Source organism: Triplophysa rosa, linkage group LG6 (assembly GCF_024868665.1).
Source record: "Triplophysa rosa linkage group LG6, Trosa_1v2, whole genome shotgun sequence".
Lineage (NCBI taxonomy): Eukaryota > Metazoa > Chordata > Actinopteri > Cypriniformes > Nemacheilidae > Triplophysa > Triplophysa rosa.
Window position 1 is genome coordinate 7,837,638 of NC_079895.1, and position 26,851 is coordinate 7,864,488.

Sequence of the window (26,851 nt, forward strand, 5' to 3'; positions counted from 1 at the left end):
TTCCTGTAGCTCAGTGGTAAGAGCATGGCGCTAACAACGGCAAGGTCGTGGGTTCAATATCAGGGGATTGCACATACTTGGAAACAAAGGTATAGGATAATGCAATGTAAGTCGCTTTGGATGAAAGCGTCTGCCAAATGCATAAATGTAAATGTAATTTTACAAGTGTGCCGTTTTATTTTGTTTCAGTGTGGCACTTTAAGTACAGCATCTCCAAAAACAATACTACAGTCTACAAAGCCTATAATGTCTGACTGTGTGTAGCAAACAACCTTTGTAGACCAATTAAAAGATAGATTTATTAGTATCTTAGGGATGTTAAATTAGTTCATCTGATATTGTAAACTGTACTGAGGGGTGAAAATGATTGCGCCACAGAGATGGACAGATCTTAAAGAGCTTGTATTGTGGCTACAGAGACTCAAGCGTTCTATGAGGGAAGAAGTGGTGAGTGACAAGAATGATAAGAGATTTCAGAAACATTCAATAGAAAATGTAAAAAATGTGGCTGATAAAAATGACCTCATGCTGCAGCGGTTCCATTTTTGAAAGGTACAGAGAAGAGCATGATAATTAAAAGCAATCTCTGTGAGGGAGAAATGTCACCATAATTGGTGTGTTACACTGCCAACATCTTTTTATTTGCCCTTCATAGTTAATTAGGTCTAATTATATGTGGTAAAATGTAACTTTAAAATTATACTTTTAAGCCTGAAACGTCAGCTCTGCACAGAATAAAACATCACAAGTGTCAAAAGCAATTCTTAAAAGGATTATATGCGTTCAAGCTGGTTTGCCTATTTGCGTGTGGTGCGTGAACACGAGATGCATATGTCTATACTCCGATGGATTTGCACATAGTGGTCCATGTGATGCAGAATACTGTCTTAAAAGTAGCCATTCGAGTTTCACGTGACAGCTAGGTCACTACAAATTGACATATTCAGCTGAGTGTTTAATGGACACTTCATATTTTTTCAATAAATAATAATCCAAATATGTTTTAAAAGGTTCTCGCAAATATAATTTGAAAATGAGTTCATACTTCTGGCCACTCAACAGCTCCATGTCACTGTTGTTACGAGTACGTTTCTGTTCTGAACACGTGCTAGGATCAATGGATAGACAGTGAATGAGACTATAAGATGGTGCTTTGGGCTGCAGATGCTCTGTGCAGGCTTGCTAATGGCTTATTGATGAATGTGTCTCCTTTTCAGGCTCAGCTCTCTGGCTGTGCGTCTGAGCTGCGGCCGTTAGGACGCAAGGCCGTTGACGTCTGACATGCCGAGAATGAGTTCAACGTCTTACAGAAGCAATGTGGTGTGAAATTATGCAACACATTAAGAGTACGCAAGAGTACTGCAGAAGTCACGAAGCAGTCGGACTTGTCAGGGCGCAAGTATCGTATTGGTGGACGGAAATATTATGAAAGTATATTGTTATCACTTTGAAACTGGCAAAAGCAGATGTAGTGCTTCTGAAGGCAGTTCTTTGAAGTCACTGCTGCTATAAAGGTCCAAATTAGTACTTGAAAACTTAAGTCACATTTAAAACATTTTGAATATCGGTGGTTATAAAAACATCTATAAAGCCATTTTTCAGAGGTCTAAAGTATAGGCTACTTGAGTATTTTTTTATCAATGTAACCTAGTATGAGTATGTATACTATATGTTTTTTGAGTATGATTTTTCTCAAGGATCAAGTATCTTTACTTTATCAGAGTGTTTTTACTTCGTTTTTACCTCCATACATTGTAAAGCATAGCATACATCATACTTTTTACTCAACTACACTTGAAAAAAACTGTACATGTCAGTTTTTACATTAAAAAAGTCATAGTAGTTTCTTACTTTTACTAAAGTATTTTACTCAAAAATGTATAGTAGATTTTTAATGTACTTAAGTATTAAAGGTAAAAACACATAAAATGTATTTTCTGAAATGTAGTGGAATAAAAAAATATAATATATGCTTTATAATATAGTGAAATAAAGTGTTCCCAAAGTTCCCAAAGAGTGAACATATTCAAGTACTCTACACCTCTGCCATTTTTAAGGAATGATGACTTCAGTGTTACATTAATAATCTACAATAAAGTATTTTATGTCTTTACAGTTATAATTGTAATATTCTATGTTGTTTAATTCAATGGTTCTCAACTGTTTTGTTACAGTATCGCAGAAACAAGTACATTGAGTTCCATATCATAAAGACTTTGCAACATTTGGAACTTTCAGTCCAGCTCCTACTCTCTTGCCCTTTTCATACTTGATCAAAATACTCTCTTGCTCTTTTCATACTTTATAAAAAACAAATTGATCACCATCTTGATATTTTAAGGAATTTCCATCTAAATCAATGATTTTTACTTTGTTCTTGTCACGAGTGCGTGGTGGAAGAACCCAAGCGCAGGCAGCAGCGGTGGTGGTGAAGGGGTTAACAGATATTTATTAATTAACAGAAACAATACACCCACGAGGGGGTAACGAGGACACGACTAATATACAGCATATGAAAACTGAAAACAAAACACCTCCGTCGATGGGGCAAAAACAAAGGAGACAGGATAACTAAAAACTACTTACAAACACACTAAAACACAGGGTGGTAAATAATAAAGTTCCAGACACTGATAGGGAATCCACAGGGAAGACTAGCACACCGGACACGGAATACAAGGCAAGGTTAACAGGAACAGGTACAGGTACAGGTACAGGTACAGGTACAGGTATAGGTACAATGAATACAACGGACGAGCAACAAGACAATGAAACATGAGGACTATATAAAGGGAACACAAATGAAGGAAGATAACGAGGGGCAGGTGAAAAACATAAGACATGGCAGGGAGGCAATACAGGAAACGAGAGGGGCGGGGCCAATGACAAGACACAAGAAAGCACATGGGATGTCAAAGGTAAACAACCCATGTCTTTCTCACACTAAACATAAGGGATCTGTCCCGATCCTCCCACACGACTAGAAAATCATGAACAAGAAGGCAGGACCGTGACAGTTCTTTTGAGTTTTGGGCCATATCGAGTCCAACTTGTAGGAAGGTGCTCTAGCATGTATTCTGTTTCATGGTTCTGTGCTCCAGGCAAACACAGGTAGAGAAGTTCTTAGGTAGACTTATATGTAGGAAGCCTTAATCATCCACCTCTCTCTCTCTCTCTCTCTCTCTCTCTCTCTCTCTCTCTCTCTCTCTCTCTCTCTCTCTCTCTCTCTCTCTCTCTCTCTCTCTCTCTCTCTCTCTCTCTCTCTCTCTCTCTCTCTCTCTCTCTCTCTCTCTCTCTCTCTCTCTCTCTCTCTCTCTCTCACACACACTTTCACTTTCTCTATTTCACAGTATATATACAGTATGGAGAGAGAGAGTCACTCATTTCATATCTACCCTGTCTGTGAGCCTCTTTTATGTGACTTGTATGCAGAGCATTTGACTGTGACAAAGTATTCATTTCAGTTATAATCATTAATGATGTTATCTAGAGAGTTACAAAGTGTTTTGTCTGTCAGGGGCAGAAGAGCTTGAAATTGTGATGCTTTGCTGTTCATCACAGAGCTTTTGTAAGCATAATAACCTTATTGAGAAAACAACTGTTAAATCTACTACGTCCTAACCTGCGGTTGCCTCAGTCTATTTCAATTAGATTATACAGGACATTATGAAAGTAAAACTAGTATTGCCAAATATCTTTAAATAAAAATTAATAGTGTTCATTATTTTGTTATTTGAGAGTATAATGATTAAAGTTGAAAGAACAAATTGCATGTGTTCTAAGAAACATATCATCATAAAATACAGTCAGAACATGTTTTTAATAAAAAAGTCATGCCATTGGAAATTCACAAAGACTTACCACTTGAAATTACTGTAGATCAGAGAATGTCTATGAAACAGAATGACAATAAATCGAACACAGATTTGTTTCAGATGCATTCAACTTGGATTAGGTTCTAAAAAGGCTGAGGGTATTCAGCTGACTGGAGTAGAGGTCAGCAGCCTTGAGGACACATTAAACATTCTTATAGAGTCAAAGGTGAGAATAGTCTTCTCAGTTCAGACTCAGCTGCAAAACTTGCATCATGGGAATAAGAAAAAGTATTATTATCGTGGTGTTAGATGATGGTCTGAATTTATCATAACTTTCTTTTATTCTTGATGCTGTAAAAAATATTAATTTATACTTCATAGATCCTTATTGTAAAATGTTTCCAAAAAATGTATCTGTATTGCAATAATGCATAAATGAACAAAAATACTTATGTGTTCCACCTATTGAGACTTGTTACATATGAGAGCTTGGGTTAACATCTTAGCAATTTTGTAGGTCTTCACTTTTAGTACATTATGCTGTAGATTTTATTCACTGGTTATGAAATCGATATTTGACCAAATTTATACTCTCAGATTGTTGCTGCTCTCTCTATCTGTTTTGTATGTAATGCCATGGCTCAGTTCTCCACATGCTAATGCAACAGCCTCTTTCCATGTCAGTGCCTGCAACATCTCTTTAGGTAAACAAACACTAAGCTCCTGGTAAACAGAACCACAGCCATGCTTTATCTAAACATACACCATGCTTCTGCTCTAGGATTTTATTCTCTCTACAGACTATGCAAGATAAAAAAAAATAAGGTCACACACAATTTTCTTGCCACCTGTTTTATTGTGTACATTGTTTAATCTAATTGGTTCTTGCTGTCATGTTACTAAAATTATTAGTGCACCAGTAGTTTGTCAATGTATGTATTTAAATATCAGTGGTCTATTGGGTTATATATATACACACACACACACATATATATATATATATATATATATATATATATATTATTTTGCTAAAAGTGGGGATATTAAAATAAAAGAAATCTGTTTGCAGTGCTCTATACAGAACATTGCCATCCTATGACACATTTGACTGGGTCTGCTACTTCGGTCTGAGATAATTGTAACATTTTTGTAACAATTCAGTTCTTGAATTTGAATTGAGATTGCAAACAGGAAGCTGAATTGCAATTCAAATTCAAATAGCAGGAAGTAGAATTGTAATTCCATAAAATTCAAAGAAATTCATGATACATAATTAAGGTGTATTTAACAATGAAGCTGTATTATTACATATGATTACAACATGAATTTCATACATATATTATTGTATGGACTTTATGTGCACAATACTTTATTATAGTAAATAGGCCTATTTTTTAGGCCTATACACAATAGGCCTACCACAAATTAACATTAAAAACTATAAAACAGATCATTAAAATTGTAATAACTTTCAAATTGTGGAAAATGATAGGATAGCACTTCATTTCCCAGAATACCTTGCTGTATCCAAGTCTTCAAAATGGTTGACCAAACATTTGAGGAACTGTTGACCATTAGATGCAACAACGTTACCCTGTAAAGTACTTTAATAATTGCATTTATGAAAACATTGTTTCATTTGATCACTTTGAAATGAAGATATTGCTAATTATTCAACATTAAGGGAATGTATGCTTAATGGTAGTGTCTGTACTTCATTAGGAAGAAAAATGTATGTTAAAAGTATCACATTCTCACTGATATGTGATAAGAATGAATTTCTCTGAATTGCAATGAATTCAATTCCACTTCCTGTAATTCCAATTCAAATTCAATTCAACATCCTGTAGGGTGGAGTCAATTCAAATTCATTTATTTAATTGAATTAAATTCTGAATTTTGCACAGCCCTGGTATAGGCTACTCTTTTAGTATTTGTATGACGCTTTATCATTCTTGAAGCTTGGCGTAGAAATCATCACCCCCCTTCTTTATCACTGAGTGTGTGTGTGTGTGTGTGTGTGTGTGTGTGTGTGTGTGTGTGTGTGTGTGTGTGTGTGTTGTGTGCGTGTGCGTGCGCATCCGTGTGTGTGTGTGTCTCTATGTCTATGTGTGTTAGTACGTGTGCATATTGTGTGTGTGGAGTGTTTTGTATGTGGGTATGTCTGTCTTCTGTGTCTTCAACCTTTTCTTGTTTTTGCAGGTACAACTTTAATTATTTTGCTTATAGTCAATATGTCTCATGTACAGCTGCTTTGTAACAATGAAAATTGTAAAAGCGCTATATAAATAAAGTTGAGTTGAGTTCTTTATATGGAAAGCAGTTTTAGTGAAGCAGTTGATTTTGTGTTAAAGAAGGAAATTGATGTGTTTGTATTCACTCAAGGTTCTACCCTAATTTCTCATGAAAGAAAGTTTTGTATTTTCCCCTCACACGAAGTGTATCTAAGGGAACAGATTTATGAATGCGGGTTGAAGTAATGACCCAACTGGATGGAAGTCTCTGGAGGGTTTTAAGTTACCTTACATTCCAGGTATCGGACCCTCTGCTAAAATAAGTTTAAGATAAACAACCCAAAGGGCATGGGAAATTGACCAAAACACTCTGAGAGGAACAGAAAGTAATAAGTGAGTTTTAATAATCACTCCAGCCCTGTGAAAACTTATATACCAATTTTTAGATTTTGGTTTCTGTGCCAACTGTATATGCTCTTGTCACATGTTTGTCACACAATATCATTAACCCATGCCTATATGGCCTGTAATACTTGCAAATCAGAAAGCAAGGATTAGTTAACACCAATGTTGTTCCAGAAAAAAAACCATGTCCTGCTGTTATTTGATTTCATTGATCTCTGTCTGTTATTGCTGAAATGAGAGGGTGCACACTATCAAAAATGAAGGTGCTGTAAACAGTTGTTCGCGGTCATGCATTATAAGAACAATTCAGTCAAAGTTTATGACTCATCATCAGGATACAATTTAAGTAAAAAATGCAATTCAAAAGTATGCATCCCTTTTCCTCTTGACAGAATGCAAGTTTGGGTAAAACCTGATGGTCCCAGTTATCCCACCATGATCTCAGAAGGTTCCAGTGAGCATCCTGTGAGTTTAAATTTTAAATTGGCTTACGTTTAATTTAATTTAATAAATCTTAAAAAATCCCAGATTTTGATGCTGCTTAACGATCAATAGTGAACTAATGATGGGTATTGGTTTCTACCCGCCGGGATGCGCTGCTGCTGGTAGGTTGGTCTGGTTCGGCGCATTTGAAAGAGTGGTGCATTGAGGCAGCTCCTTTCTGTTCTTCAACACATTCCGATTGTGGCAGACAGTGAGCGAGTAAGCAGCGAACGAGCGTGTGCGCGCCAGCGACTGACAAGCACGGAGAGACAGAACCGGGAACGAGTGCCGCTTTTCTCCTAAACAGCGTCCGTTCAACTCACTTCGAGCACTGGCCGCTGTCCACCAGGACCTCGTGAAAATGATTCGGACCGTCATCTGTTTCCTCGGATTGCTCGTCGGTGGCAGTCAAGGTATGCACGAACGATTCTGAACGTGAAAACGAGAAGTGTGAGAAAATAGACTTGGATTGCGTTGAAGGGGTCTATCTGAATGAGGGGGACGTAGGGGCGGATTTGTTGTGCGGTGCTTTGTAGTTTGGGCACGTATCTTAGGAGAAAACATTTCTTTTGATAGATTAATCTTAGATTTGATTACGAGCTCAAAGCCTCTAAATTTGCACTTGTTATCATGGATTTATGTGGGGCTTGAGAAATGACGGCGAAGTCTTGCATACGCTTGTAGAGGTGTATTGGAGGAGATCTAGCTTTTGTTAATTTATATTGATTTCAAGTAACTTTTTTATAAAAAATGTCTATTAAATGGCAGTCTCTTTAATGCAATTAACTAAAATACGTACATATTATGGACATTTTCGTATTTTATTGATAAAAACGCCTTTTACTATCTGGTATTTGAAATGATTAATCTTGAAATTATAGTTGCTTGATAAATGCAGAATTCCAAAGATAAATGTCACGTTTAAGGGAGATATCAGCACCATCATGGGATAAACATAAACACGTCAGTGGATGTATGTTGTTGAAAGCCCTGCTCCACTGACTCATTTGAACTTGATCATGAACTGTTAAAGTTCGCGCAGGGCGGTGTGTGCGAATGCGCTTGCAGCTGGTGCTTCCCGCTCGACGGCAGGTGGGGGTAGAGCGCTGTGTATTAACCCGTTTAGAGGTGCGATCGCCATCATAGGAGTGGCGAGATGTTCAGAGAAGCAACGGAATTCGTTTGGTGGTCAGTTATTTAATTGAAGAACTTTCCACCTATCACATTGTTCTTTGACCGGTCCAGGCGAACCTCATTGTTTACGTTTTAGAGGCTAGCTGACTAGCTAGTCAACACTGACTTTAGAAGCTGTAACGTTACATTGAAGTGCTTGTTATTGAAAACAATAGAAACCACCACAGAAATTCAAATGGTTGATGAGAACACCATTCAATTCTACTGGAATGAGGTCCAAAAACATTACACAAAGAAATTTAAAAATGGTTTTGGTAAACAGCTGATGGCTCATTGGCATTTCTAATGGAAACCATCACATTAGCTTGTTCAACAGGGTAGCCACTGTCTAAAATAATTCATAGCAAATAAATGTAAAGTTTATGTCACATACACAATGCATATGTTGGTACAAAGGCTTTGGAATATGTTGCATGTAGGCCTATAGGTGTGTAAAGACCCCAAGAAGAAAAGAGAATATAGATTATATGGTAGATGGATTATAGAATATATAGGCTTAATATTGTTTACATTGTTTGAAGGATACCGTATAGTAAAATGATTTTGGAGAAGCCAATTTTTGGTGACTGGTAAATTGGACGTAATTGTTATTGTGGTTATAAAGCAAAAGAACTACCCTGCTCAAAACCATACTGTTTTAAAGTAATAAACATTTGTTTTGGTTCAGCATCTTCCCAACACCTTGTGTGACTTTATAAAGAATCTGTACGTCAACTGCATATAATATGAGCTCATACTGTATGTTAGGATGTCTGCCTGAGGCTCTTTTCTAGAATATCCACATTCAGCTTTGCTAATTAGTGCTTCTCTTGTTTCTGTGAAGTGTCTGTGACTGACAGCTGCTCTGAACCTTGGCTTGTTCATCAGTTTATCATCACTGAAATCTCTTGATGATATACGCTTGTTAGAGTGAGCGTGTGATGGCAGTTAAGGTGTAATTTACCTTAGCGTTCTCTCAGGAATTTCATCGCTATGTTACAGATCAGTTGGATCCACCTGCTGCATGGATTGCTTGGATAAAGCGGTGAGCTCTGGTAGTCTCGAAAATGTTTAGATGACTTAGCGCTCTATATGGCTTAGTTTTTTATGATACGGGCTGGTTGGATCGTCTTCAGAGAAGGAGAACAATTTGCTGTGCTGATATCCATTAGCACTCTAGCTCTTGGCTCGCCGTTCTTTGTTATTATAGGTTGGCACATGGCAGTGTTTGTGTGTAAGTCTACTTCCACGGAGGCTACTGGTGATAAATGTGTGCAGTGCTGGTCTCGGTGGACATAGTCCTTTGAGGTGTTAAGTACCGTAATTATTCCTCCAAATCTCCAAACGAATGCTAACATTGGAGCGTTAATAGATGTATGGCCTGGAATTATGTGCTGTGTGTGTAGTGGTGGATCAGAAAGCCGTAACATGCTCTCTGTGGATGTGTCTGTGTGATACGGTGGAACATGAGTGGAATGAAAATGTGCGTGTGTGTGTGTGTTAAAGAGTACATTCCTCGAGATCATAAAAAATACATTTCATGAAGTGTTTAATTTTGCCGTGTTTGAATGTAAGCAATCTGCCAAGTTGTAAATCCGAAGGTGAACGAATAACAAAGTTATTAGCTTATAAAAAAGGTAATCGACTCTGAATCACGCGAACAAGCCATGACCTGTCCGAATCTTTAACCACAATGTATCTACGTCACTAGAATAATCCCCGCCTACTGACTGCGAAAACTTAACTCTCTCCTCCCCAAACACTGTACTAGCTCGTTCGTGACGTGTGCATCATGTCTAAGAGAAGCTGTGTTCTATGTAGTGAAACTAAGTCAGTCTTATTTTCACTACCAAAGGAAGAACTTCTGAGGAAAAAATGGTTACTATTTATTTTTCAAACGACACCAAAGGAGTATAAACCGAACGTTTTACTTTGCGCGCGTCATTTTACCGAAGATTGCTTCATCAATCTTGGCGCCTTTACTGCAGGATACATTAAACGTCTTTCCTTAAAAGATGTTGCAATACCAACTTTATTTGGACCTGTAAGCTCCACCGAATCACAACCTGTAAGTGTGACTCTTTATTTTTGTCTTTACTTAAAATTAAATTTGTGTGACGTTATCTCATGTCTGTGTTTAGCTAACGTTACCGTTATTTTTGGGGTTGTTACTGTTTGTTTACCTAACGTTAGCTATAAACTCGTTGCGCTAATGTAAGTGTTCAACCATATTAACTCGCAAAGTCTTTATTTCAAGAACTGCGTGGTGTACTATAGTTATAATAACATCTGAAGATACGAACACCGTACACTGTATGCCGTGATAACTAACTGTTACAAGAGAAGTGTCTAAAACAGTCCTTTTTCTTACTGGCATCTGTATAAGGATTAAAGAATGATTCGTCAGACTCGGGCTCGAACTGGTAAGGTAAAATCGACGCCATCTCTCTCTATACACTGTTAATATCCAACCACCTGCAAACCGTAATACAGCAGTAATGATAGGCGGTCCATTTGCGACACATGCTGAACGCGTTTGACCAATCACAGCAGACTAGACCATTTGACCAATCACAGCAGACTAGACCATCTGACCAATCACAGCAGACTACACTATCTGACCAATCAGATCAGACTACGCTGGCGGAAAGGCGGAGATTACACAGATGAATCGCGGAACGAATCATTTGAGAGTCAGTCAAGAAGTAAGGTAATAAAAACTGCTTATTATTACGAAATAATAGTATTTTTACATCATGTATGTACATAAACTTGTTGTCGGACACTCCATAAACCAAAATAAGCCCTTAAAAATATTGAGGAATGTACTCTTTAANGTTTTCTTATTCTATACGGGAATTTAACAAGTACAGTTAATGTAGCTCGATATTTTAAACATAACTTTGTAAATTAAGCACATGACCCAGGTTGTAACAGATTGTCAGTTCTCCTTTTAATTATAAAATCGCTTAACGCAATTTAATTACCTTTGATGATAAAATTCGAAGACGCCCGGAACAGGTGTAATGCCGAGAAATGCACCCCTGCCAGATTCCGAGCTGGTCCCAGGTCGAGAAGACTGTCGTAAAACGTCGGCGATAACAGGAAGTGACGTCAGTTTCGCGCATGCGCGGAACAAATCGTGTTTCCGGGACGGATCGGGTAGCCACAATCCAACCACCTGCAAACCGTAATACAGCAGTAATGATAGGCGGTCCATTTGCGACACATGCTGAACGCTTTTGACCAATCACAGCAGACTAGACCATTTGACCAATCACAGCAGACTACACCATCTGACCAATCACAGCAGACTACACTATCTGACCAATCAGATCAGACTACGCTGGCGGAAAGGCGGAGATTACACAGATGAATCGCGGAACGAATCATTTGAGAGTCAGTCAAGAAGTAAGGTAATAAAAACTGCTTATTATTACGAAATAATAGTATTTTTACATCATGTATGCACATAAACTTGTTGTCGGACACTCCATAAACCAAAATAAGCCCTTAAAAATATTGAGGAATGTACTCTTTAAGAAAAGATAATAGAGAGGAGCCCTCAAATGATTTAACCATATGGCACATCTGAGATGTTAACAAGTGATGTTACCTTTTCTCACTTAACTGTCTTAGTGTTCATTGCTTCAGAATTTTAACAGCAGACACAGGTAAGAAAGAGCACTAAATACACTTTATTAAAGTACACTTCCATGATGTACTTAAAGTGCTATATTGTGACGCATTCATTTTTTACTTGAGCTAAAAATATAGTTTTTTTTGTACTTCTATTCAAAAGTGTCCACCAAGGCGTTTCGGCCAGCGTACGGTGTGTTTTTTCAATTGTTTCCAACGGAAATGCCATGTTTTTTGAAAACGCCAGCAGCTGGCGTTCTTTTCCGCAGGATCAGCGCTGGCGCTCAGCGTTTTTTTCATGCTCAGCGTATCGTATTAACTAACGCGCCTCCGCTTGATCTTCTTAAAGTAAAAAATAGAAAATTCTGTCATAATTTACTCAACCTCTTGTCGTTTCAAACCTGTATGACTTTCTTCTGCAGAACACAAAACAAGATATTTTGAAGAATGTTTCTAAGTGAACAAAGGCGGTACTCATTCACACCAATGCAAGTCAATAGGTACCATCAATGTTCGGTTAACGACATTCTTCAAAATATCTGCTTTTGTGTTTTGCAAAAGCAGTTACAGGTCTGAAAGTCATACAGGTCTGAAATTACAAGAGGGTGAGTAAATAATTTTTGGGTGAACTTTTTCTTTAAATCTTTATCTTAGGAGTACCCCAAACTATTTTTGTATATATTAAAAACTAAATCAAGCAGTTTATGTACAAGTGTATTATAGTGCACTTTTTCACCTTGGGTGTGAAGGGTGTCTAGTTAATTTTAAAATGACAGCTCCATATATGTGTTTGATGCTTTGCATGTGTGTGTATACAGTAAAAATACCCCGAAACATGTAGTAAATTTTGATTTCGTGAACTAGTATGAAAAGCAACTTTGAATCTCTCGTGATATTTAATAATGTCAATAATGCCTGTCTCAAGGTCTTAAGATATGCCCGTTGTTAATTCTACTTAGAGAATTCTCTTCTCCTTCCATTCACTCTCAAAGGCAATTACGGGGATCTATGGTTTCCTCTATCATCGGCTCTGGGCAAACGTGTAAAATTCCAGTATTACTCTCAGGCCTCCTGTGGCTCCAGGGATGAGATATCGAAAATACTGCCATTTCTCTTTACATTTTTTTAGCTGTGCTGTCTGTGATTTTACACTGCAGTGTAATAGAACTTGGGGTATGCTATAAAAAGGCTAAAACATTAAGCTGTTCTTATGAGAAAACGCTGGTGTGTGACTTCTCTCAGCGCCGAAATTGATCGTATTATGCGATTAATTGAGTGAATAGAGTGCCACACAAGCTCGTATGGAAATGGAATTGCCCCCTGTGGGAGTTCTATATGAAAATCAATTTAAAAAGTATTAAGAGTCAGCATGCTGCCCCATAGAATCTAGTGCAATTGCACTCTTAGTGAAATGATGCTCATTTTAATGGGTGTTCTTTCTTGATTGTTCCATAGATGCCCACCAGAACTCCATCCCATAAATCTTGCCTCTTATGAAAACGTGCAGGCTTGTTTCTGATATGTGAACTTTATTTTTCAAGCTGACCTTTGCTGAACCTTTTGCATATGACCATGGTACATTATCTTGCAAATCACACCCAGTACTTGTTGAAATAGACTTTTAGCAAAGTGCAAGTTCATGAAACATGATATCTGATATGTCTGTAATTTTATTTGTGTAGGGACAAGATTGCAGTAGTGTCCAAAAGATGACAGCCGTATTGATTTTTTTAGGCCAGTGATTGTCTATCTAGCGGGGTGTTATGGACGTGGTCCAAGATGGTGGAGTTTTGCTCAATGGTTATTAAAGCAGTTACGTACTGGATCTGAATTTGGATCTGAGACCACCAATGTTTTGCAGGTAATTGGTTCTAGTGGTCAGATAAAAGATGAAAAAGAATCAGTGGAAAGCAGTCCAACGTTCTTTCCCAGTGGGACTGTGTTGGCAGCAAACACCATCTTCACAAGTGTACACTGCATTTAGATGAGAAGACAGTGATGAATAGAGACCATAAAAAGTTAGAGAATAAAAAATGAGTGTAGCTTGTGCGAGGCTGTAAAGTTTGGGTCATGTATATCCATATCCTTAACCGCTATGAGAGAGTTACAGTATGTGAGGGTTATACCAATTCAGACAATCAGATGAGTGTAAATGTAGTAGTATAATCTGAAATGTGAAGTGGGTGTGGCTACAATGGGCTGTTTCTGAATCAATTCAGTCCTCAGGCAGCAAATATAATTTATTGAATTATATATAATGAATTCTCCTTGAGAGGCAATGAATAGCATTGGAATGAGTTCACCGGTTCGCGTGATGATACAAATGCTGACCGCATAATAACAATAACATGACCAGTCCCCATTCATTTTGTGCTTGAGACTAGAGGCACATAGGAATTGAGTTGGCAACTGTAGTCTTTTGTATTGCTCTGAGTGATGTTTAAGTACATTGCAAAAAAATATATTCAATAAATCTGGCTTCCGACTGCATATTTGATTTGTGTCTGTAGCGTTAGTCATTTCTAAAACAGAATGCCATTGTGGAAAGTGTGTCAGCAATCAGCTTGCATTATCCCCCTGAAACTCAAAAGCACTGCTTGACCTTTTTAAGAGGTGGTAGTCTATCGGCTGGAGAAGTAAGTGAATGATAGAAGTAGGAAGACAAGTAGAATTCAATGAAAAGAATGCGTTATGAAAACATGTCTCCTCAAATATTGTACAATGAGCTCCAGCTAGTTTTGGCCAGTTATTGGTTGTGCCACAATCAATGGTAATAATAAGAACCTTGGGGAGGTCATTTGGTCGTTTTTATATCAACTTATATCCAACCATTATTGCTAAAGTCGAATATGATCCATACAGTGGCTCTGGTGCTTATACAAAGAAGCCTCGAAAACAAATTCAGTACTTTAAGCCATCAAGGTTATTCTAAGAACCGTACACCCTCAAACTCAATGTAATTACTGTATAACCAGAGTAAGGCCTTTGTGCGCCATCACTGGTAATGCAGTTTGACTTTGGAAAGTGACCTCTAAGCATATTTGCGTGGCCCCGAATTTAAGAAAGGCAGCAATGACATGCGAGATGAACATCAATACTGCTTTTAAGGAGTAAATATGATATGTATTTGCAGAGAGAGGTAAATGAATGATTAAAGGTCTGTTTTGCACTCCTGCCACAGAAAAACTTGAGAACATTTCATCACTGTGATGAAAGAGTTCATGGCTGTCTGTGGAGGAACCAAAGCAGCACCGCACATGGAGGATCGTTATTTACACCACAGATAAGTCATATCATGTGACAGCGGTTGGTTTAATGATTAATGTAGCCATGAATCCGTGTATCTGTGGGAATTGGGCTGCTTTTTGTAATGTTGGATGCGTTTTAGGATGCGTTATGAAGAGCCTGACGGTGTTTATCTGATGGTCTCTTTTGGCAGTTGCTTTGATTTTCACTCTCTCCTCAGGGTTGTACTACTTCACAAACTATTATTTAAAGTGTAATGTGGGGAAAGGCTAAACTGAAGTGGCAACATTGAATTAGATGTAAATGGTTAACTACTACAGTACATCTTTGCTTTGGAAACACATGATAGCTGGAAACACGGATGGGTTGCTTGATATGATTCTTGATATAATTCTAGTAATAAGTCTTGAAAAAACATTTTTGCTGATAACAATTTGTATCATGCAATGAATTTTTGATTGACAAAGGGCATGAAACTGCCAAATCCCATTCTGTGAAATCCAGACTAAAGTCTTATGGTCTATGAGATAACAAGCATCTATGATCTATGAGATAACAAGCATAAAAGTTTGATTTCAAGCATTATTTTCACTATGATTTCAATCTCTGACATGGCCTTACTCAGTCAATATGAAAGATTTCAAGGTTATATTTTCAAAGAACGTTCTTTACATTACGCAGGATGACTTTATGTAGAAAACAGTAAATCACAAAAAAATGATAGCTGGCTTTTCACAGACTGGGTCACAAATTTTGAAAAACAAAGAAAATGTATTAATAATTGTACTATATTTTTGGCCTTGTATGGTTAATTACATACATTTCTTTGTTAGATTTGAATGAATATTTATTACATTTTTACTTTTATATGATACTGTTTACTTTCGTAAGCTAAAAATGTTTGTACTGTGTCCAGAGTCAACAATTATTGTCGAGTGTTAAATGTAGTTCCTGAAGCAAAGCAGTTGAGAGCCACTGCTATATATTTGTGGTTTGCATGTGTGTGTGTCCATATAGGCACCAGGGACATTCTCCTCATTTACAATAGATCGACAGACCTGCTTCATTACACCGGCTGTGTAAAGAGTTAGCGGTATCTGATGGTACTTTTTTCAGACTGTCTCCTCCTTTCTCTTCTATTTATGTCCTTGAGTACAAATTCCTCAGCTGAATCAATTCCACTGGATCTTTCTTTAATTAAATCTACAAAGTGGGCAACATAATGATATTTGCTTTGTATAATGTAGCAGTATCTCAAGGAAGCAGCCCTACAAAACTCTCCACATCAGAGCTTGCACACGACAGGACAATTTCCGAGAGGCTTTGTGTCTGCGGCTGTGACAAACACCGTACCGGGTGGAAAACCAGCGTTGTTTTCACATGGCCGAGCCTGATGGCTCAATTGAAAGTCAGCTGCAGTAAGTGATTTATGGCTTGGTTTTAATCAGTCTGCTGAAAATGCAATTAGACAGGGTTCTCACCGTGTGAAAATGAGCCGTCCCAAAGCCACTCGGGGACGCACACTGTTAATTAGCCGGGTAGGGCACCTGTTAGCACTCCTCGCTGGCCAGTGTGGAGAAAAAAAGAAGGGTCACGTAGCCACAGGGAATGGAGGAAGTGGTTACCCGGAGGTGGGTGAGGCACTTGTTAGTGAACCAGCCTAGACCTCAGGGGAAAGAGAGTGGCCAGCTCTGAAATAAAGTGGTCGATGTGGAGAGAAAGGGCAGTGGTAGGATCATTGCTTGAAATGACGGTGACGGAAAATGTGGAGTGGCGGAAATAAATTGGAGGACCCGTGATCTTTAAGAGCAGGAGGGTGCTTGTTAGTGAGCCACAGGGGGCCTTGCTGTTAGAACAGATCAAAACAGCAGCGAAGGGAGGGAGGCACAGGTACGGTAAGATTAGCAGGTGTCAAATATGTGAAAGAAAGTTTTGAGGAAATTGGAAGGTTGCCGATGGTATAACATTTAAGGGGGATATGTGTATGGGATATGTGTATGGGACAAGCATGGTGTTACACCAAGGAAAAAAATGTGAGTAATTTTGGTGTTTTATACTGCTTATGAGTTAAAAGTCAACATGTGTATTAAAAATGAAGAGAAATCTCCTGTTTTTCCTTTAATCAACATTTCTGAATGTATTGTGGCAATTTCAGTCCAGTGTCTGTTAAATTATAACAGAAGCAACAAAGTTACCCAATAGCATCTAGAAAGACTCAGAGAATGCCAAGATAAATAAAAGTTGTGAAACAACAGTCTTGGAATATTCTTTTTTTTAATTGTTCCTAAAACACATGTAAATTATTAGTATTGTGTTTAAACATAATTATAATAATTCGTTACATTTATATAGTGCTTTTCTGGGCACTCAAAGCGCTTTACATTGAAGGGGGGAATCTCCTCAACCACCACCAATGTGCAGCATCCACCTGGATGATGCGATGGCAGCCATATTACGCCAGAACGCCCACCACACACCAGCTTATTGGTGGAGAGGAGACAGAGTTACGAAGCCAATTGGTACATGAATATGAATTTGTATTGTTAGTATTTAAGGTCTGCAAACATTGCATATTTTTTGTCATTTTTACCCATTTGTTTCGTTTCAATTTTCTGCAAATGAATTTGATTTGAAATTAGGGAGAAATGTTGTCACTCGTTCACATAATGAAACAAAAATTGTTTTATTTGAAAACATACATATTAATAGTAAATTTAGAAAAACTGAAAATAATTTTGGAGTGGCCTTAATTTTTATGCAGCATATGGCTACTTCTGAAACCTTGTATCTCCATATTTCGTGATTATAATTTTTTGCCATAAATCATTATTATTAGTCACCCTTTATGTTGTCACCGGGTTTTGCAAGTATCTAACCAATAACAAGTATTAAACATTTTTAACAGCATTTACTTATTTAAGAAGTACAGTGTTTTTTTCCGCGAATTTGTACATCCAAGGTTTTGGAAGGACAGTGACAATATGTTCTTTTTAAGGACAGTTAAACGCTGTCTGTTGATGTAGTCACTAACCATTTTATTTGATCCATTACCATGAGAGCAGAAGGAAGAACAGAGACAAAAGGGTCAGAAATAGAAATACAAGAGAACAACAGGTGGAAGTGCTCATCAGAGACAACCTTGGAAATTGGTTTAATCTAGAACCGTGTTGTGCGTCTCAGAACTCAACTCAGAGATGAATCCACTTCATTAGTTTGTGGAAAAGTTTCTGCCTCTAGTTAAAGTGGACCTGATATTAAATATTCAAGAGGAAATAATGGGAGAACTTTAATGAGCTGAGTCCAACATTGGGGTCAGAACTAAATTTGTGTGAAATGGTATGACTATGATATAGATCAGATAGACAAATAGACAGATTGAGAGGAACAACATTGTGATTATATGGAGGGTGTTAAATAATCAAGATCATTATAATTGCTCTAATAAAAATGATGCACCATTGGGTATCTCATTGATTGGACTATGACCCCCAGCACCTGTACGGCGGGCTGTTTGGGCAGATCATTTCGGCGTAATGCTGACAGTTCAAGATGCACCCTAATAAGTATTAAAAGCCTCATCTAAGAGCTAGGCGTGCACATCATTATAAACAAACCAAGCACGTGCTTGAAGACGTGAGTGTACTTCCAGCCAATATGTCCGAAGCTCGTATTTGACTCGAGGCATATTGCAGCAGCTCATGTTGCTGACACCAACACGGTGGCACCGCACAGCCTCTCCTAGTTTCACAAGACTGAGCAACCGAAAGCCATCAAATCCACATCTGCTCAGTCCCAATCCCTGAGCCCGTTCCCATATGCCGTTCCTCTGCGGGCGCGTATTTATGTGCGAGTGCGTGTTGCTTTACTGCACGACTGAGATGACTTTCCCCTGCTGCTGGAGTAGTTGATGGATTTTTCTTGCCTTCCTCTGCTTCTTGTTTGCTTGTTTTCAGAGGTGCAGTCTCCACTCCTAAGTGAATAGTTTCACGCAGTTGCACGGGGAAAGTTTCAGGCCTGGTTTTAGTGGTGGTTACTGCTGTAAGAAGCGGTGTACATGACTTATGCGGAAGCGATACTGAACACACCTCCAGATCCCGAGCACACTGACACCCCTGCTCATTTATTTTCTCTACGCGTTCAACCTCGCTTGCTCATTTATTTTTTATTTGACGTGATTTGACTGTAATTAGTTCACGAGCAGTTCTTGCACATGAGGATATGTCTGAATGGGGTTTGAATTAGTGGATTTAGGCATTATACTGTATGTGGCTTGTGTTTGAAGTGTTTGGTGCTTTTAGTGTTTTGTAGAGCTTGACAGCATTATTCCTAATTATTTTTCCATTGAATAGAAAGAGTTAAAGGGATAGTTAAATGAAAATTATGTCATCATTTACTCACCCTCATGTCATTTCAAACCTGAATGACTTTTTTCACGTACAGAGCTCAACGTGCTAAGCATTAGAACATGTCTTTACCCAAGTTCTTGTTTTGTATTCATTTGCATACATAAGCGAGACGGTTTGTTTCTCTCTGATGGCGTAAGACAGTGTTTGGGATGGAGATATTACAGAGTGCATGTGAAGTGAAGGCAGCTCATAGCTCAATGAGAGAGCAGTTTCCAGTCCCTATTAGTAAACATTGCTCTCTCTCTCCCTATGATCCACTTTGGCACTGATTAAAGCATTCAGTAAAATCTCAGGGCTCTGCCCTCCAACTGAGATTTCTGTTAATTAATTAAAGCCTTAATGCAATTAATTATTACCTAAATGAGAATTCTGGTCTTGTTTGTTAAAATCGAAATGCGGAAAGATTTCTGCTTGTTTAATGGCTCTTCAGTCGGGCATCTTAACGTTTTGTTGAGTGCATGCAACAAAACAGCATTCCTTGTTGTATTTGATTCTGTGATATAAACATTTCTATCATTTAAAGGACAGTTAAAGAGATAGTTCACCCAAAAATAACAATTCTGTCATCATTTACTCAACCTCAGATCGTTCCAAATTGCACGGCTACTTGCCACATGAGAAAAAAATGGACATGAAATGTGAATTAGAAATATTTTATTAGCTCATTTTTACCGAATACAGACCTTCCGTGAGGAAAAGCCGTTTACTTACGGTTTTAAAGTAAGAAATGACGTTCAAATGTCATGAACAGGAAATTTGGTTTAATCATTTGTAAATATAATGCCATGTATGTTATTGAAAGACATATTTACTTTGTCCAAAAAAACTGTCAAAATGATTTGCTGCATCCGGGTTACCGTGTGTTATTAGTTTGAGAGGTTGTTATCTGGGAATAACGGACCTGCAAATTTCGCGATTCTATTCGGAGAACAAATCAAAATAAGTAAGTTCAGAAGATTCATGCTGTTTTGTCGTCACCATAGTTCATTCAGTTTGCGTGGCAGGGATTTAGCAGAAAGGTGCGAGAGAGGAGGGGTTGCCAATATTTCTTTCATTATAGCCAGCAGGAAAAACAAATGTGATGTTGCTGTGATTTCATCAGAGACCCTACTATTCGGTCTTGGCGATACTGTCAACGGCACTGCTCTACTGGGTCTGCACTGTGCGTGCAAATAGGTTTGTGCTGCTGTGGAGCGTGAACAGCAGACGGGTGGGAATGTATCTGAACATCAGAGAAGTTCGCACCTGTCAATTAACATCTCGCTGGCAGATAGGGGCATAGACATCATATTCACTTCTGGTGAATATTTCACTCAGTACAGTAACAGATATTCAGAATCCATGCAGTTATGGATATAGATTAAAGATAAAAAACGTGTTTACTTTTTCTGAATATTTTCTCCTGTGCCAGTTGAATATATACAGGTAGCCCACTGCGGAAGACGTAAACAATGCTGGTCCAATGTTGTTCCAGAAGAACATTATCAAACTTATCAAAATACAACCAACAGAACATTTTAAACCGAAAATATTAAACGAATATCCTTAAGATTTAATTATGTAAGATTTAAGAAAATAAAATAAAAAAATGAAACTGATGGTCAATTGGGAAAATATATTTATGAAACTTGTTTGAAGATTTCTGCACATCTGTTTGGTTTTGCAGATTAGATCCACAATATCCAGCTTTAGACCAATCATTTCTGATAACCAGTAAATTTGCTACATGAACGCTGAAAACATATTTTGTGATATTATTAGCTCCTGATCTGCTTAATTTGAACTCCTGTGCCGAATCCATTTATCTCTCCTTGGTTTATTATGCACATGCATCTGGATTAGAGCCTATTTGCTCCTCATTGGTAATTATTTCTAATCTATATTTGCACTAGATTATTTGATGTCATAATCAATTCATGCATCAAAGCCAAACTTAAAAACATAAGCTTGTGACTTCATGATCCAACCCGTTCTCACTCCCGACTCGTCACATATTGACGCTCGGTCAGCGCCCCTTGGCATCACTTTTGAACATGCAGGGTACCCTTTTGACGTCATTTTTCGGCGACCGGGGAACTGCGTTGCTGTTCGCTAAATGCTCCAGATCAACCCATGATCATGTGGTCCATTGTGGAGTTAACACTACACACCTCACAGATTTGTCAATGCAGATGGCTAAGACTTCACCTGCTGGTCACCTTGTTATATCCATTGCTTTGTATTTATGTGTTCATGTGCTCATCTGCACATCATCCTGTGACGTTTAAGGTTAGGGTTGCACACTCTCTAAGTGGGTTAAATGTGGGTGGCTTCCTGTCAATCAAACTGCAAAGCACATATTTTGTGTGAGCCAGAGGCACACAAACTCAGGTATTTTTTTTTCTTCATAATGTCAGGTTGCTGGTAGATTGTTGAAGTCTGGACCACTTGACAGTTTTCTCATGTTTACGTTATCTGGTAATCTTATAAACCCTCTTGTGGGCATCAGGGATAAGGGGACAATGACAACTCACCAGAATTGTTATCAATTTATTTGAACTATAGGGTGAGAAATATATATCGGCATTCGAGCTAGAGCCAAAGTTGGAATCCTGGATTAGTTAACCAAATGTTAATAACAACTGTGCTTGCACTTGCAGGTGTAATGCAGGTGTAAAAAAACTCATCTTGTGCAGGTTTCCCACATTTGATGTATATGGATTAACTAGCTGGTCCTCAGTATGACCATTGGCTATTGAGATAAAAGCTGGTGGGTGGACATGATTGCACACCAGCAGCTGAGGTAAAAGGGTTATCAGGCATTCTTCCTATTCGTAATAAATTACAGACACCGCACACTGCCAGGCTTTAGCTCCCAAGTGTGAGTATTAATGCTAAAGGTCTACAAATGAGAGTGCATTTTCAAACACAGCTATTCTCCATGCACTCATCCTCATGTTCTCGCTGCGGGGGACACGACTGTAAACGAGGTGCTCCATCTATCCGGTTTATGCGCAAATTCTTTTGCTACGTGATTTTCTCTGTTTCGGCACTCTATGCACAGTGGGTCTTTATCAAAAAGTGCTTTGCTTACATTACATTGATATTTTATCACCTGTTGCTTTTATACCAAAACCACACATGGCCTGGTGTGAAATTCCATTCTTTCTTTTTCGTTTTTATGTCTCCCACTCGTTTAGATTTGGCATAAACTGTGTTTTAGTTGAATATCTTTCAAACTATTAACCCAAATATTAGTTTCTTACCAAGCAAGGCCAATAACATATTTCAGTAAGTACTTTTGTAACCTTATGGAGAGTTTGTGGGTGGGTTGGTGTGTTCAGTTTATTAAGGTTACAGGAAGTGAGAATTAGATGAGATGTTGTGGGGGTTAAAATGGACATAAATCTAGGAGAGGAGAGACAGTTTTGTTATATTAAAAATAATTTATTCTGCAGGGGAAGCCGTCAGTAACTTGCTTTTATATAGCCATCTCTGTTTGAAACACAATATTGCAGGTTTCGCCAAGTCAAAAAAGTGCTCTAAGTACACTTATTTATGTACACTTCCATAATGTACCTAAAGTTCTCTGTTGTCACACATTAATTTTGGACTTAATATACTAAAAATATAGTTTTTGTACTTCTATTCATGGTGTCTCAGAATAGCACAGTTGAGTACACTTAGATCTTCTAAAGTTTATCTTAAGATTGCAGTTTTTATTTATGAAGACTGAGAATGTGGAGACTTAAAGGGATAGTTCAGCCAAAAATGACAATTCTGTAATGAATTACCCAACCTCCAGTTGTTCCAAACCTGTATGAATTTCTTAGTTCTGTTGAACACAAAGAAAGATATTTTGAAATAACCGAGATTTCTGGGGTACCATTGAATACCATAGTAGAAAAAAATAAAATGGTAGTCAAAGGTGCCCCAGAACTGTTTGTTTTACTAAATTTTTCTAAATATCTTTTCAACAGAACAAAAAAAGACTATTTCTTTACTATGGTAGTCAGTGGTGCCCTAGAAATCTTAGTTGTTAACATTCTTCCAAATATCTTTCTTTGTGTTCAACCAAACAAATAAATTTATACAGGTTTGGAACAACTTGAGTGCGAGCAAATGATGACAGAATTTTCATTTTTGGGTGAACTATCCCTTTTAGGGACCAGTGTATGTAATTTAGCGGCATCTAGCGGTGAGGTTGCGAATTGCAACCAACGGCTCACTCCACCACTCGCCCCTCCCTTTTGAAGCACTACGGTGGCTAACACAGAAAAAAAATTTGTCACTGTCACAATCTATTCTGACAAATACGATGCACACCAGACAGAAGACGTTTAACTAGTTTAATCAAGGTCCACCGGTAAAAAAACAACTGACAAAATCCACAGGGTATAATCCATAAAGTATAATCCACAGTCAGGGGAAAAACAGGCAAAAAAAACTCCTTGGGTAACAATGACAAAAATACATCCACGGGAAAAAACAACTAGACCTGACAATCAATGAAACAAACAGAACAGAATATATGGAGTCCGGGGTGATGAGTTGCAGGTGTGTTGTGTAATCAAGGTGCCTGGTGCAAGGGATCACGGGGAGTGTAGTCCGTGGGGATTAAAAATCCAGGGAATGAGAGCGGGGGAATCTGGGCAAGAGCGCTGATGCAGGGGGTGTGGCCGACAGACGAGAGGGAATGTCACCTTTCAGCAAGCATCTGCATTGGTGCCTAGGAGAAAACAGAGATATTACAAAGATCTCACTTGTTTTCTTACCTATAGGTTGTGATAGTTGACTCTAAGGGATATTTGTAGATTTCTATAATGAAAGGCAATAGAGATAGTGTTTTTATTTAGCTCCAAAAAAGTCACATATAAAAGGTTTTCTTTAGGGACATCAAAGGCAGCAATGTAGCCGCGGCTGATGAGTGTGAAATTGTTCTGTTCTGTTAATGCTCACGATCGGCACACGTGTCAGAGCGATTACCAACAACATGCCATCTCACCATGTTACCATGACAATCTGATCAAATGATCAAATCAGCTTCAAAGGTTCTATTTGACTAAAGCAATTCCGTAGGTCACGATTCCACAGGTACTTTCGCAAAGTTATAATGAGGTGTACGAAACCTTTAATGTTTTGCTCCCAAATCAAAAGCCAAAAGTGAATTTTCTGAATCTTCTTGAACATTTTGCTGTTGTCTGCGGGAAATAATTAATTAAATCAGCAAGGTTATGCAACCGCAAAGCAAAATGTATTTCTCACTCTTTTTGTTGTGCAAATGCACCCTAAATAATCACATCAGTTAGGCTGCAGTCTGAAATTTATTTTTGTTCCAACAATTCATATTGCAGGTAAGCATCTGGCAACATGGAAGGTCTCTGTGTTTAAGTCACCGTTGTTATTTTTAGATACACATCAACAGGAGAAGTTGTTGCTTTAAACCAGGGGTCTTCAACTACTTTTCTTTGAGGGCGAGATTTCGAAAGTATAAATAGGATGGGGTTTTTACCATATATTTGGTAGAAACAGTCTTTTTGTTACTGTTACTTATAGGTCACATATTAAAACATGCACACAAATATTGCATCCAGCATTTGTGCCTTTTCATGATATTTAATTAAAAGGGATATTGTCTTTTTAATTGTATTTTATATTCCTTAATGCGTTAGTTTGCCCAAAAAGGATATTGCTGTTGATTTACTCACCCCCCGTACATCCAAGATGTGGGTGGCATTGTTTTTTCAAGATATTTTTGAAGATATTTGGTTGAATTAATGAAAATCAAATCAATGAAAGTCAAAAACGCTAATACATTCAGCACAAAAGTAGGCTAATCCCTGACCCTTGTGACGTTAAACTGGCGTCTTATAAAGCGAATCAATTGATCTGTGCAAAAAGCTGGACGCTATTATCGCTTCTTCGGGTGAATCCAATCGCATTCATGCGCCCCACGCACTTAGGGTAGATCCTTTGTAGTAAGATCTGGAGGGAGATAAACAACTGTTTTTTGTCAATTTAGTCGTTTAAATCATACATTATTAATACAGTAATAAAAACAACACAGTTTTTCCCTTCCTGCAGTTACTTTCAAGGGCACAGACGCGTTTTCGAATGTGACCTATCGCGTGCGCAAACCGACTGCCGGTGGCTGTGTATTGCGGATTATAACATTGTAAACAACATTACGCATCTTGGACAGACAAATCGCTTCATAAGACGTCGTCAATACATCGTCATGAGCCATGGAAATTACTTTTGTATTGAATGTAGCGGCGTTTTGGATGTTCAGATATGTGGCACAGTCAGGACGTGCATTTCTTAAAGCACACCGTTCTTAAAGTCTCTCCACTTATTTTTTGAATGTTAAGGCGGGCTAGGTAAAGATGATTGGCGGGCCGCCCGGTTGACTAGCCCTGCTTTAAACATACAGACAAGAGAGAAAAATCCTCTTTTTGGTCAACAAAATTGGTGTCACTCCTTTAAAGGAGTAGATCACTCATTCATAATGTATTCACCCTTATGCCATAACAGATGTATATAACTTTCTTTCTTCATTTAATCACAAATTAATAGTTTTATATTAAAATGCCATCATGTTGTTTTGCCTAAATGAAGTAGGATACCATGTGCAAAGGTTGCAACATGCAATTTAGCACAAGCAGCCAAAAGAAGACATTTGCTGTGAGATAATTTTTACCTTGAAGATGCCCGTGATGAATTTATCCGTTGTAATTGAATTACACATACTTACACTTGCTCACATACACTTGCATACATTTATTGACTAATCCCGATGGCACAGCTGTTTTGCCAGTGTTCACCTCATCCTCACTCCCTCCCTCCATATGTCCATTACCTGCGCTCATAAGCCCATGGCCTCATCTGCTCCACACAGACAGGTGCTGTCCGTGCTGCCGCCTAATTAGAGAGCGAGGGCTGAAGGAAGAAAAACGCAGCGGCCTGAGGATTGTCTGCTCGCCCAGTTGGCTCATTTCAGAGATGTGCTTAGTGAGTGGAAAAGCTATGTGAACAAACAGGATTAATAATGTAGGCTATCATGAGCTCTTTTCCTGTCTGTCTGCAACAACAGGCCTGCTAACACCCCTTACAAATCTGATATAGAGCGCAGTTCTGAATTAGAGAGAGGACTAATTCTTGAGTGCTAGTTAAGAGGTTTGACACAAGGTGAGCTGTCACCTGTAAACATTTAAGTTGTGGGGACAGAGTGAATCACGTGATTTAGGATGTAGGTGGAATGTGTGAGCTTTTTTTTCATATGTGGAAAGTGGATGGTGAGTCATACTGCTTAGCTCTGAATAAGGACAAAAATATTGAATTGAACTTTGGTCACCCATACTGCTGCCATCCTGCATGTGAGCTGTGCCTGTGAGGCTTTGGCTCAGACACTGGCTGGTTTTGTGATGTACTCACACAGTTCGTTTTAGTGTCTTATGTAGCTTGACAGTAT

General features: G+C 38.2%; 1 protein-coding gene across 3 annotated transcripts in view; it reads left to right on the forward strand.

Moving 5' to 3' along the window:
* Positions 1-7,060: 7,060 nt before the first annotated feature.
* Positions 7,061-26,851, forward strand: part of ncam2 (neural cell adhesion molecule 2) — a 171,387-nt gene continuing 151,596 nt past the window's right edge. For 2 of the 3 annotated variants that reach the window (XM_057336215.1, XM_057336216.1), the window contains exon 1: positions 7,062-7,350. In XM_057336215.1, the coding sequence (XP_057192198.1) occupies positions 7,299-7,350 (52 nt within the window). In that variant the 5' untranslated portion in view covers positions 7,062-7,298. Of the gene's footprint in view, positions 7,351-26,851 lie in introns of all 3 variants that reach the window. The other variant, XM_057336217.1, reaches the window with a different exon arrangement.